The sequence below is a fragment of the Cupressus sempervirens genome, chromosome 7 (assembly GCF_028749045.1).
Source record: "Cupressus sempervirens isolate cs-2001-9-10 chromosome 7, ASM2874904v1, whole genome shotgun sequence".
Taxonomy (NCBI): domain Eukaryota; kingdom Viridiplantae; phylum Streptophyta; class Pinopsida; order Cupressales; family Cupressaceae; genus Cupressus; species Cupressus sempervirens.
The window spans coordinates 226,345,315-226,359,539 of NC_143124.1; the positions used below are offsets into that span (position 1 = coordinate 226,345,315).

General features: G+C 35.9%; 1 protein-coding gene across 1 annotated transcript; it reads left to right on the plus strand.

Moving 5' to 3' along the window:
- The first annotated feature begins 12,122 nt into the window (after nucleotides 1–12,122).
- LOC149546318 (uncharacterized) lies at nucleotides 12,123–12,878 on the plus strand. The gene is made up of 2 exons (XM_089793953.1): nucleotides 12,123–12,326; nucleotides 12,429–12,878. Exons 1-2 carry the CDS (start codon nucleotides 12,123–12,125, stop codon nucleotides 12,825–12,827), a joined length of 603 nt encoding a protein of 200 aa, XP_089650079.1. The 3' UTR covers nucleotides 12,828–12,878.
- Nucleotides 12,879–14,225: the final 1,347 nt, after the last annotated feature.

Genomic DNA, 14,225 nt, shown 5'->3' on the forward strand with positions numbered 1-14,225 from the left:
AATTCATTGAAACTCTTTCAACCCATTCAAACAAATGAAATAGGTCCCCCTAGGGATATATGTTGTTATGAAATGCATCAAAAGGGATCACAAGTTATCCTATGACCTTGTTTGAACCATTCAAAAAAATAAAATAGATCCCTAGCGGTCCTAGGCCCCCTATGGACATATGTTATAATGAAATGCGTTGAAAGGGCTCATAGGTTATCCTATGACCCCTTTAGACCCATTCAAACAAATAAAATAGGTAACTAGGGGTCCCTAAGGACATATGTTGTGATGAAATATGTTGAAAGGGATCATAAGTTATCCTATGACCCCTTTTGACCCATTTCAACAAATGAAGTAGGTCTCTAGGGATCCTAGGACCCCTACAAACTTATGATGTCTTTAAATGCATCAAAAGAGGTCATATGTTATCCTATTACTCCTTTCGACCCATTCAGAAAAATAAAATAGGTCCTTAAGGGTCTTATGACCCTTAGGGACATATGTGGTCATTAAAAGCATTAAGAGGGGTCATGAGCTTTCCTATGAGCCCTTTCGACCCATTTGAACAAATGAAATAGGACTCCTACAGACATATGTTGTCATGAAATGCATCGAGTTGGGTCATAGGGTATCATATGACCCATGTTGACTTATTCAAACATATGAAATAGGTCCCTAGTGGTCTTAGGACCCTTAAAGACATATGTTTTCATGCAATGCATCGAAAGAGGTCTTAGGTTATCATATGACCCCTTTCTTCCTATTTGAACAAATGAAATAGGTCCCTAAGAATCCTAGGACTACTAGTGACATATGTTGTCATGAAATGTGTCGAAAGGGCTCATAGGTTATACTATGACCCCTTTCAACTCATTTGACTAAATGAAATAGGTCTCTAGGTGTCCTAGGACCCTTAGGGACATATGTTGTCAGAAATGCACTGTAAGGGGTCATAGGTTACCCTATCACCCCTTTCAAGTCATTCAAATAAATGAAAATAGGTCCCTAAGAGTCTGAGGACCTATAAGAACATATGTTAATATTTAATGGGTCAAAAGGGGTCATAGGTTATCCTTTGACCCCTTTCGACCCATTCAAACATACAAAATAGGTCCCTATGGGTCCTAAGACCCCTAGAGACATATGTTGTAATGAAATGCATCGCAAGGGGTCATAGGTTACCCTATCACCCTTTTTGACCCATTCGAAAAAATGAAATAGGTCTCTAGGAATCCAAGGACCCCTACGGACATATGTTGTCATGAAATGTGTCGAAAGTGGTCATATGTTATCCTATGACCCCTTTTGATCCATTCAAATAAATGAAACAGGTCCTTATGAGTGTTAGGACCCTTAGGGACATACGTTGTCATGAAATGCATCAAAAGGGGTGATAGGCTATCCTTTGACACCTTTCAACCCTTTCAAACAAATGATATTTAGGAGCTCCAGGGACACATGTTGTCATGAAATGCGTCAACCCATTCAAACAAATGAAATAGGTCCCTAGGGGTCCTAGGACCCCTAAAGACATATGTTGTCTTGAAATGCATCAAAGGGGTCATATGTGATTCTATGACCCCTTTTGACCCATTCTAACAAAGGAAATAGGTCTACAAGGGTCTTAGGACCCCTAAAAACATATTTTGTCATGAAATGCATCAAAAGGGGTCATAGGTTATCCTATGACCTTTTTTGACCCATTCGAGAAAATAAAATAGGTCCCTAGGGGTCCTAGGACTTGTATGGACATATGTTGTAATGAAATGTGTTGAAAGGGGTCATAGGTTATCCTAAAATCTCTTTCGACCCATTCAAACAAATGAAATAGGTCCCTTGGGGTCTTGAGACCCCTAGGGACATATGATTTCATGAAATTCATTGAAAGAGGTCATAGGTTATCCTATGATCCCTTTCAACCCATTCAAACAAATGAAATAGGTCCCTACGAGTCCTAAGACCCCTAGAGACATGTGTTGTCATGAAATTCATCGAAAGCAGCCATAGGTTATCTTGTTACCCTCTTTCAATCCATTTGAATAAATGAAATAGGTCCTTAGGAGTTGTAGGACCCCTAGGAACATATATTGGCCGACATGGGATCATCAAATCCGAATTAACCTTAACACCTAGAAATGGACCTAGATTAAATATAATTTAAGATTTTACATTTTTGGAGAACAAAATAGGTAACCCAAAAGTGGGAAAATGATTCTTTCTGAAAGCTGACATCCAGAAGTCGTGGAACCTTGAAATTTGAACCTTTGTTGAGGGATGAGATTTACCTTGACCTAGGTCAAGGTTGAGGTTGACCTTGACCTAAAAGGTCATCCTTGACCCAAAAGTTAAGAATCTCAAGATTTTAGTCCAAAATGGTTGAAAAGTGTAGAAAAAAAGTGGAAAGGGGAGTAGAACAACAGAAAAAGCCAGATCCAAGTCAAAGACCCATTCAAGGTGCTTGACATTGCCCCAAACTACTTACTCGAAGGGCTAAACACTCTTAACATGGAAGTGCTTCCATTTTAAGATGATAGAGACCCCTTTAGACCCATTTGAACAAATAAAATAGTCCCTAGCCGTCCTTGGACCCCTAGGGACATATGTTGTCATGAAATGCACTAAAATGGGTTATAGATTATCTTATAATTCCTTTCAACCCATTTGAACAAATGAAATAGGTCCTTAGGTGTCCTAGGACCCATAGGGACATATGATATCATGAAATGTGTCAAAAGAGGTCATATGTTTACCTATGAACCCTTTTGACCCATTCAAACAAATTAAATAGGTCCCTAGTAGTCCTAGGACCCATAGGGACATATGTTGTCATGAAATTTATTGAAAGGGGTCATACGTTATCCTATAACCCCTTTTGTACCCATTCAAACAAGTGAAAGATGGCCCTAGGGACATATGTTGTCATGAAATGCATATAGGTTATGTAATGACAGTTTCGACCCATTCGAACAAATGAAATAGGTCCAAAGAGCACCTATGGCCCCTAGGGACATATGTTTCCATAAAATTCATTAAAAGGGGTCATAGGATAACCTATGACCCCTTTCAACTCATTCAAACAAATGAAATAGGTCCCTAGGTGTTCTAGGACCCCTAGGGAATTATGTTGTCATGAAATGCATCGAAAGGAGTCATAGGTTATCCTATGACCCCTTTCAACCTAGTCAAGCAAATGAAATAGGTCCCTAGGGGTACGGGCACATGTCGTGATGCAATGGCTGAATGGGGTCATGGGCTAGCCTGTGACCCCATTCGATGCATTACATTGATTACCCTAGGCTACGACCCCATTACTATATTATACTAATTATTGTTATAATAATAATACATTACTATATTATATAATAATAATATATGACTATATATTATATATAATAATAATATATTACTAGATTATATTTAATAATCCTATTTTATTATATTATATTTAATAATGAAAATAATAATAATATACTAATATATACTAATATACAATAGTTGTTGATTTCCAACACTTGACCAATTGATTTCCCTCCAAAATTTGGGAAATCATTTCAGGTAACTGATATCATATTGGGTATTCGATTTCGAATTGGATACCCCAATATGGGATCAGATATGTGAATTGTTTTTTGGTAAACTTTTCCCAAAGTATTATCCATCACTTTAGACCTGATAATTACCTTTTCTGGGGCCATTTTCATGGGTTTGGAGAAAAAATATTGTTTGCAGCCCATTCTACTGAAAAGGTTGCTACGAGATTTGATTAGGTGTTTGATATTGTTATCTGAATGGGGAGTAGTAGTTTTTGAAAGGCTAAATGCAAAAGGAAGGTATCAAATGAAGACATTGCAACATATAAGCAAAGGGACAAGGGAAATCACCAAAGGAAGAGACAAGGAATGTTAAATGTGAATCAAATTGATGATGTATTGATCATAGGTCAAATTATTGAGTCATAAAATGAGTATGCTCTATTGTGGAATGAAAATGTACCAATTGATAATGATAATGTTGGGATTGAAAATTTGGAGAGTGAAAATTTACTAGTTCATAATGTAAATGTCATGATTGACCATGTCAAAAATGAAACTGTACATGAATGTTACATATCTCCTAATTATAATCGACATGAAGGTCCTAGAACACCAAAATGGATAATTAAAATTGATGAAATGATTATTACTAATTTGGAAGGGAAAAAATCACAAAGACGCATTTGGTTATGGGCTTTAGGACTATCAAAGACAAGACCTATGCTTTCAAAATTGAAGATTTGTGTCAATAAAAAAATGGAAAGAAATGCCATTATTGTGAAGAATCTTTTTAGTGCTCTTAATAGCATTGGAAAAAGTAGTAGGGAGAAGGATAAGAGAGCTGCTCAAAGGGATATTACAACCTCTTTGGTAAGTGATCATTTGAGAAATGGTAGATACATGAGACAAAATTGTATTGACTTGAACCTAAATTGTACTACTTTGAGAAGAACACTCAATAGACAAGAGAGAATTGGCAATCCTCTACAAAATGATACATGAGCTCTTGGTGGTAGACTTCCACATTTTGATAAGCAACTAACTGATGAATTGAAACAAGAAATTATGCAGTTTTGACACTCTATCTCAAGATTATCACCCAATTCAAAAGATGTGTTGAAGTTGAGAATTAACATTAGAGACCGCACATCACATCCTAAACATTATGTGGAGGTAAGCCAAACTATGTTGTTCAAAGAATTTAGAGAGAGCCATCAAAGATTGCATATATCACAAAGGGCTTTTGAATCTTTGAAGCCATTTTATTGTGTGCCACCTATAATTTGAAATACATGTTGTTGCAAATATCATATGGAGTTTTCTATGAACCATGAACTATTATGCTCTATCTGTTCTACTTTTCTTAGTAAAGAAATGTTGGAGAATTGTGGTGCTAGTGGGCTTCCAAAATCATCAAAAGACTTGCTAGATCAATTTTTATGTCCTGGACTTGATGGTTGTTTCTTAATAGAATTCTTGCTTAAATGAGAAGTGTTCAACATGTGGTGGCTTATCCAAGTTTGACACATGTTTTCGTGAGGGGTGTGAACAAGATCTTGGGAGGACAATAGTAAAAAAAATGGTATATGAAATGGTGAAATACACTTTGAAGAGTGGAGGTGAGGGCTCTGGATGTGAATTGGTTGCAAAAGAAATCAACATAGCTAGTTTTATTTTAGATTTCAAGACAAATCTTTTCTACAGGTATGCAAGGCATAGTCATAGGTCTCAATAGTTGGATTAGCAATTTAGAACGTGCAAGGAGACTTTTCCCATTGGTACTATTATATTAGTTGTTGACTTTGCATAAAACTACATATTGCAGACCCAGAATGAGACACAATCTTAGTATTACAACTCCATTCAAATTGTTATTTTTGTCCACATAACATATAAACATGCCCCTATAGTGTAGAAGATAATTGCAAGAATGTTAGAGAGTGCCACTTTTACATGAGTGATGATATATCTCACTCTCACAAGTTTGTGCAACATTATTTTGAGAATTATTTTGATTTCTTATAGGAGCATGACATTGTAATGGATAGACATATCATTTTGTTAGATAATTGCATAGGTCAATTCAAGAGTGCTCAGATGATTTATTGGTTGTGTAGGATGCACATAGAGAGGGGGGTGTCTCATATTTGGAGTTTCTTTGAGTTTACCCATGGGAAAGGGGAACATGGTGGAGCAGGTGCATGTGTGAATAGAGCTCTAGTTAAGGAGCAATTGAAGATTTTAGGAGTAGAGCTTCTTAATGCTCATAGCATTATTGATTGGTGTAGCTCAAGATTATCAATGGTGGGGACTATTGATTCATCAGAATGCAGGTTCTTTTGGTTGGTTGGGGAAGGGTCCATAGGTGATATATCAAATTGTGCTACTATTAGAAACTCATCAAAAATGCATTCATTTCAGAGCTCTAATTCTAGTACATGGACCATTTGGACACAACTAGCTTGATTTTATCCTACTTGTTTTCAGTGTGATTGGGATCACTATGAATGGAGTGAGAGGGTGGATACATGGGATCCACATTATCTTACTCTATCATCTATCATACCCTCTATCAGAAATGATGACATGGAAAGTTCAATTGAGCATAACCATCTATCAGATCTTCTTGAGGAAGGACATGTCTTTGCATTAGTTGCACCATAGGGGAATGATGAGAAATCAAATTATTGGTTAGCACATTGTGTAAGAGGTAAACAAAATCTTGAAAAATTGATGACAGATGATGATGGATTCACAAATCCTGCTGGTCCAGTTGTTGCTAGAACATGGCTGCAAACATACATGCTTAGAAGGAATGAAATTCCTATATTCAAAGACTATCAGAAGCACAAAACAATTTCCATATATTCACATTTTATTATTATAGAAAAAATGTGAAATTTTTGAAGCATCAAGGAAGACCATAAGTAAAAGAATTTTTTACTATTACTAATGTTGATCATTAAGCCCTATTAGAGACCTTAAAATAGAGAGAAGACCCTACAAGAACACTCGACTAGGTATATTTACTTCTTATGTTCTTTTCTTCATAATGACTTGGTGAAATGATTATTATCATGTTTGATATGATTATTTACTAATACTTAATATGATATTGAATGTAGGTACATCATGAAGAGTAGCCATGCATGAAGATAAAAACTAAATAAGGAGCAAAATGAAGAAAAACCTATTCTATTTTTGACATTACAAATTTTGGTAGTTGTGTATTGATGTAATAATGATGAAACACTTGAGATATTGTAAATGGAAATGTTTTGATTTAATGTAAGAAACAAAGATGTTTTTACTCAATGTAATTTATGTGGAGGGCGCTAAAAATTAATGTTTTTTACTTTTTACTTAATACTAACACCAAACTTTCACTATGCCCAATGCCAAAAGCTTGAGGGAGCTAAAAAATAATGTTTTTACTTAATACTAACCCTAGTGAGACCATTTTTCTAACTATGGAGAGCCTCTAATGTTCATGGCCACTTTGTACCGAAGTGTCTCCAAGGTTCTCTAACTGTGTTTGGAGGTCAATCTTCTAAGGGTCGTAACTTGGAGATTGTGGGATCTATTTTTGAAATGTTGAATGATATAGGATGATCATGTTGAGTCCTACAATAACCTATCTCATTATTGAGAGATCACATTTTTTTAAGATTTGGCACAATGATCTTGTTCAATGCCAAAACTTGCAGTGTGCCTCAATTAGTTGGTGCATCACTGTGCAACTTTGAAACCATTGATCTTGGCATCGAATTGTCAGCACCATTAGCTCTAGGTGGGTTGGTGAACCCTAGTGACAGCCCCATACCAAAAAGTCTCCAAGGTGCTCTAAGTGCATTTGGAGGTCAATCTTCTGAGGGTTGTAACTTAGAGCTCATGGGGACTATTGGTGAAATGTCAAATGATAAAGGAAGTTAATGTCAAGGACTATAGTAACCTATCTCATTTCTAAGAGATCAACTTTCATTTGGATTTGGCACAATGATCTCACTCGATGCCAAAACTTGCAATGTGCCTCAGTTAATTGATGCATCACTGTACAACTTTGAAACCACTAATTTTGGCATCAAATCTTCAGTGCCATTAGCTCTAGATGGGCAATTAAACCCTAGTTACTCCCTTGTTCTAGCCACAAAGAGCTTCCAATGTCTATGACCACCCAGTACCAAAGAGTCTCCAAAGTTCTCTAAGTGTGTTTGGAGGTCGATCTTATAAGGGTTGTAACTTGGTGATTGTAGGGGATATTGGTGAAACATAAAATGTTAGAGAACATTAATACTAAGGCCTACAATAACCTATCTCATTTTGAAGAGATCACATTCCATTTGGATTTGGCACAATGATCTGACTCAATGCCAAAACTTGTAGTGTGCACTGTGCAACTTTGAAATCGCTGATCTTGGCATCAAATCATTAGTGCCATTAGCTCTGAATGGGTGAGTGAACCCTAGTGACACCCTTTTTTTGGCCATATGGCCACCCCATACTAAAGAAGAGCTCTAAGTGCATTTAGAGGTCGATCTTCTTAGGGTCATAACTCAGAGCTTGTGGGGGCCATTAGTGAAAATTTGAATGCTATAGGATGGTCATGTCAAGGTCTACAATAACCTAGTGAAACCTAGTGACATCCCTATTTTGACCATAGAGCCCTAATAACATTTGTGACTAGTACATACTGAAATGTCTCGTAACACCAAAGATGGGCTCCTAAGACCAAATTGGCCATGGATTTGGCTAACTGTAGACATCTTAAGGTATTGTAGGGATAATTTCAAATTAAACATATATGGTCTAATTTCAAATTAAACATATATGATATAATTTCAAATTAAACATTACATCAAATTTTGATAATAAAGGTTGTTAAAATGTTCTTCACAAATTATTACTTTTTAACTGAATATAACAAACATGATCAAAATGAATGATATTCCATAAACATGAACAATACACATGATCCATGATAAATTAAACAATAATACACTAAATTAATATGTATATCATTGTGCACATAAATGATATATATATATATATATATATATATATATATATATATATCCATTAAAAAAAAATGCAAATATGACCTATCCTTAGCTAAAACTTGGGTTTTGGAAGCATGGTTGAGAGACAGTGGAAAGAAGGGTTCCAAAATTTTAGCAGAAGACATCGGTTTCAATAGGGAAGAGATCGGGGAAATAGGTTTAGGTTTCCATGGAAGCCACCTAGGTTTCAGATAGAAAAATGTGAAAGGCATAGGGAGATCCAAAGAGATGATCAATGGCACACAAACATGGGTCCCATCCATCAAAGGGAAGTTTTTCTACCAATGGCTAGGATGATAGGAGACACAGGGAGATGGATTAGAAGGGCTGTCAATAGGAAACCAAATGTAGCTTACTTAACAAAGAACACCCTAGAGACAGTAAACAATAAGGTGATCAACATTTGAATTGATTCTGAGGAATGTAAAACCATGGTATCTCTTTTGAGAGAAAGGGATTTCTTTATGAAGTGGGGAGAGGGTGGAAAACCCTAGGTAAGATAAAACATTGCATCATAGACACCTAGGGACCAAAAATGATGACCAAGACACTGACTAATGGATTCTTTCTAATCGTTATGGAATCCAAGCACAAGAAAACTAGGGTTATGTTTAATAGACCCTTTTTGATGGAAGGAGTGGATTTCTCCATTAAATATTGGGTTCCTAACTTCAGTCCTAAACAAGCTAAAGTGGAGGAAGTGTCGATCTAGATCAAGTTGTACAATCTTCCTCATGAATATTAGAACAATAATATTTTAAAATTGATATGGGATAGGTTGGGATCATTCATTAAAGTAGATGAAGCCATTGAACAAAAAGACTTAAGCTAGTTTGCTAGGATTTGTATTATGTGGAAACCTTATCCTGTATTCCCTCATGCTATTTAGAATAGACAACTGAGGGTTATTGGTGGTAGGAGATAGAGATCAAGGAAGCCATCAGTTGATGCAAATACTACAAGATTTGGGGACACTCAAAGGAAAAATGTAATGCCAACAAGAAAGGAAAGGCACAATTGGATGGAGGGTTTGCAGAGTTAAACATAGGCCTTGACCCTTTAGGAACAATAAGAGAGGAAGATATTTGTGTTGATGTGACAATAGAGACCTACTTGGACCTTGGCATGGATCTCAAAATGGTTTGTCTATTGGTAGAGGAAGGTGTTGTCAATGGGAATATAGGGGAACTTGATTGTCTAGTAGTAGATAACACCATTCGGGAATGGTAGGGCATCAATAGTGAGTCTATTTAGAAGGCTTCTCAAGAGGATTTATCAAAGGTAATGGAGAATAGGATGAAAGAACATGCATATTTCTTAATGGATGAAAAGGAAGAGGGGGAGTGACTTGCCCTCACTAATACATTAGGGGTCAATTTGCGATGTTAATTTGTGATGGGAAGAAAAGATAATGTGGTTTTGGATTTTTTTTTTCAATTTTAGCCCGATGGCATCGCAATTACGATGGCAGGCGTCGCAATTGCGACACCAGCAGGATATAAGAGAAAAAAAAAGCCAAAAACCCTCATTTGAATGAAATTGTGCGACACAGGACGGTTCTTCTAAAATGCGCACTTGGGAGATCACTTTAGCAAGGTGTAAGGTGAAGTCGAGGTGCATTGAGAGGGTTGGGAAGAGATGCGCATCAACAACTTGAATGAGCAGATTGTTTACATATTTCGAATGCGTGAGATCTCCATTCACAGGTGAGTCCCAATGACTCAAAATGATGGTGATGGATGCCAAAAATATCCCTGACCTAGATTGTTATGCAATGCTCTTGAGTCAAAAACATATATGAATTGTTGGTGTTATGTGGCATGCTTGCATATACCATTTTTCAGTCTTCTCACATTCACAATGCCTCCATATCTAAATCGTTCAATATTTCCATTCCTCAACTCAGTGTATTAGGCATCAAAGAGAGATTGGGTCACTGCATTTAATGTATCTGTCCATTATGGGCAATTCCTAGTGCATCTTGTTGAACTTAGATAAGATTGAGTGTTTGATGTTGCAGGTCACCACTCGATGATGTCTTCACGAACACCTCTTTATCCATTCATTTGTTGAGGCCCTTCAAATCTCTAATTATCTTCTAGTACATATATTAACAATTGTATTCAAGTTCTTGATCTTCATGAGAACCAATAGAGTGAGGCTCAGGTACATGATGCTCATCACCAACTTGGCATACAAAGCATGAATTTTGAGTCCAATCAGCCCTCTGAACTCTCTTTCAATGTGCATTGAATTAAACCAATGGTTTCCTTATACCCATAGAAATCCTTTACGTTCATTGAGGCCAAATTTTCTCTTTATATGTTTAGATAACTTTCCATAGATTAGGATTTCATTAGATATAGAAGTAAATGTATTCCCATGAGAGCATATTCACTTACATTTGGATTCTTGATATACTAAGCTGATTGTGAATCCCTGCTTCATGTGTGAGGAACTTTGAAATTTTAATGGTGCATCCTTGATAATATGGTTAACTCATTTGCAAAAAGATGCAGCCTTCAGGATTACTTTTAAAATTGTCTTTCCAACCCTTACCAATTTTGTCTCTTCAGAGATTTCACAATAACATGATACTTAGATGCCTTCAGGTATCCCCACCTAAAGGCACAACAACACAAATTTCCTGCTATGTGGCAAGCTGAGGCTCTTTTGCTTCATTGCAGATCTTCTGCTTGCACAGAGGTCTCTCCCCATCATTGGACACACTTGATAACATTCGAGCTTTGGATCGCATACAGGAAGTGCATCTATACACATAAGTATAAACTTCTTCTTTTCCTACAACACATATAACAACAATTCTAAGTGCTTGCAAGCTGGTATATACTTATGAATAAATATTACATCTTGATTTAAATGTATGAAAACAATTTTCATTCCTTTTAAGCTTCATTCATCTCAAGGTGCAATTCACAAACTCAAGAATAGTGGCTTTTGTTCTTTAGGATACCTTTAGGAGAAGAGTATGTGAATGTCCCCTCATGTCTGGAGTCCAGTTTAGAGGAGATGGCTATTTACACTGCTAAGGTTTGTTGAATCTAATTCTGAATAAAATTGCTTCCTATTGTTGAATCTAATCTAATGTATATTTTAACTAGACTTGTAGCTTATATGCTTTGAAATTTTTGTTAGGCCTTGTAGTTTGTATAATTTGATTGCTGGAGAGCTTCTACAACTAAGCAAGAAGGCCGTTGCATGAGTTATAGCCGTGCGCTTGGGTATGAAAATTGTTTTTTTTTTATTCTAATGTATATTTTAACTAGACTTTTAGCTTATATGTTTTGAAATTGCTTTTAGTGGCTTAATGTTGTAAGGTCTCTTGAAATAAGACCTTCAAGCGGTTGGTCAAAGTTTTACAAATAATCTTAGGAATAATGTCAAAGAAAGTATTTTTAAAATATTAAAGTATTTAGCTAGTCTAAGAAGATTTGTGTACTTTTGACATTTTTGCTTTGTTTGTGAAAGTTGTAGACCAAAGTTTTCATAGCCCAATTTTTGCTTCCTGCAAAGAACGATCATGTCAGATAATATAAGTGAAGAACAAAACAAGGAGACAATCGGTAGATTGTGGTCTAACTTGAAAAGAAAAGGTGATGGAAAATGTTATTGTCCTTGTAATATTTGTAAGGGCTTAAACCGTAGAAGACTGCTAATCAAAACAGTTAAGAGACATTGTAGGGAGAATGGTCACATTGAAGGGGGGCATGACTATCATCCACTGGTAAGTCATTCATTATATCATTTTAACAATTTATATACATATGAAATCACTTGATGATGAGTTGATGATCATGGTTTATTTATGTTAATCAATTTTATATAGGTTGATCTTCCCAGGGAAGTACATGATATGAACCACAACAATCCGAAGAATATGGTTTTTGAAGTGGAGGAACATGGAGGTGCAAATATCCAAGGTGAAGATAATGATCCCATGGAAGATGACGATCATGCGCCAGAAAACACAATTGAAGAGGATGGTATAAATACATTGATCCATGAAACATCTAGTCCAAGCGTATCTGATCATGATGATGATGATAGCCTCGATGTACCTCTACTTCAGAAGGCATACGAGCCCCTATACAAAGACTCCCAAACAACTCTTCTCTCTGCTGTATTGTTGTTGTTGAACTTGAAGGTTATGAATGGTTTATCCAACATAACAATGTCACGTATGTTAAGGTATGTCATATATGTCTTTATAGTTAACAAAGGGTGAATAATGTACCACTAATATTGTTTATATTAACAACTTATATTTTTTGTTGAATATTGATAGGCGAGTTTCTGTTACCATCATCAAATATTCTACCTCGCTCATATCGAGAATTAACTGCTGTTATGAAAGATATTGGAATGGAGTATGAAGCAATACATGCTTGTCCCAATGATCATATTATATATTATAAATAACATGAATTGGCAACACAATGCCCTGTATGTCATATGAGTAGATATCAAACAGATCAACTAACAAAAAAGGTGCCTCAAAAGGTTCTTCATTACATCCCCATTATTCCACGGATGCAAAAATTATTCAGGTGTAGTAGCTTGGCTCAATTTATGGATTATGATGCATGCAATAGAAGTCGAGATGACATTATTCGAATCCCTGCAAATGGTTCGACATTTATGCACATAGAGGAAAAGTGGCAACACTTCAAAGAGGAACCTCGTAACCTCGTAATTTGAGATCATCAAGAATAGAGAATAGAACAACTGATGAGGGAGGAATTGATGATGACATTGATGCTCCTCTTAGAGCTTACATAGAAAAAAGAAATAGAAAGAAAAAAAAGAAATGATTGTCACTACATACCTTAATTGATAATGACTGTATTTTATGTCTCAATGAATTTAATTATGTGCTAATGAATGTTCATGAATTATGTGTTAATGCAGAATATTGATGAATGTTGCATGTTAACGAATCTAATGTGTTAATGAATGTTATCATGTGATATTGATTGAATTTTATCATGTGATATTGATTGAATGTTACATTTTATTAATGGTTGAAAGAAAGAATGAATGTTAGATGTTAACGGGGAATGTAGAGTGATATTAAGGGGAGGGTGGTGGGGCCAAATGAGCTTCCACCTTCACGTGGTTGGCCCTATTTAGTAGAGAATATTAAACTATTCTCAAAACAAAGTGAAGCTCAATAAAATGTAAGTGAAGCTCAAATTGGCACAAATAGGGAGTCTATATGATGTAAGGGGTCATTTGAAGTCCTAGGGTGTCTTAGGAAGAGTTATGGGTGGATGGTAGTTTTTACATGATGTAATAGGCTATTAAAGCCCCTAAATGATGTAAAATGCACTCAAAGTGCAAGATCCATTATTTCCCGGTCCTTCCCCAATATCAAATGCTTTAATTTTGATCTCCCTGAAGTCATTTCGGATAATGAAAAAGCATTCAATGAATCACTAGATGAAAAAATGCAGCATGGCCTTTCTAGCAAAGATATTAATTTTAGAGATCTAGTGCAATGCCTAACAGATGTTGTCATTCCAACATGTAGAGGTCCAGCTGGAAGCTAAGCATTGCTCATCTACAAACATTGCAAAAGAAAGAAATTCAACTAAGAGATCCAGTTGCCATGAAGTGATGAAGT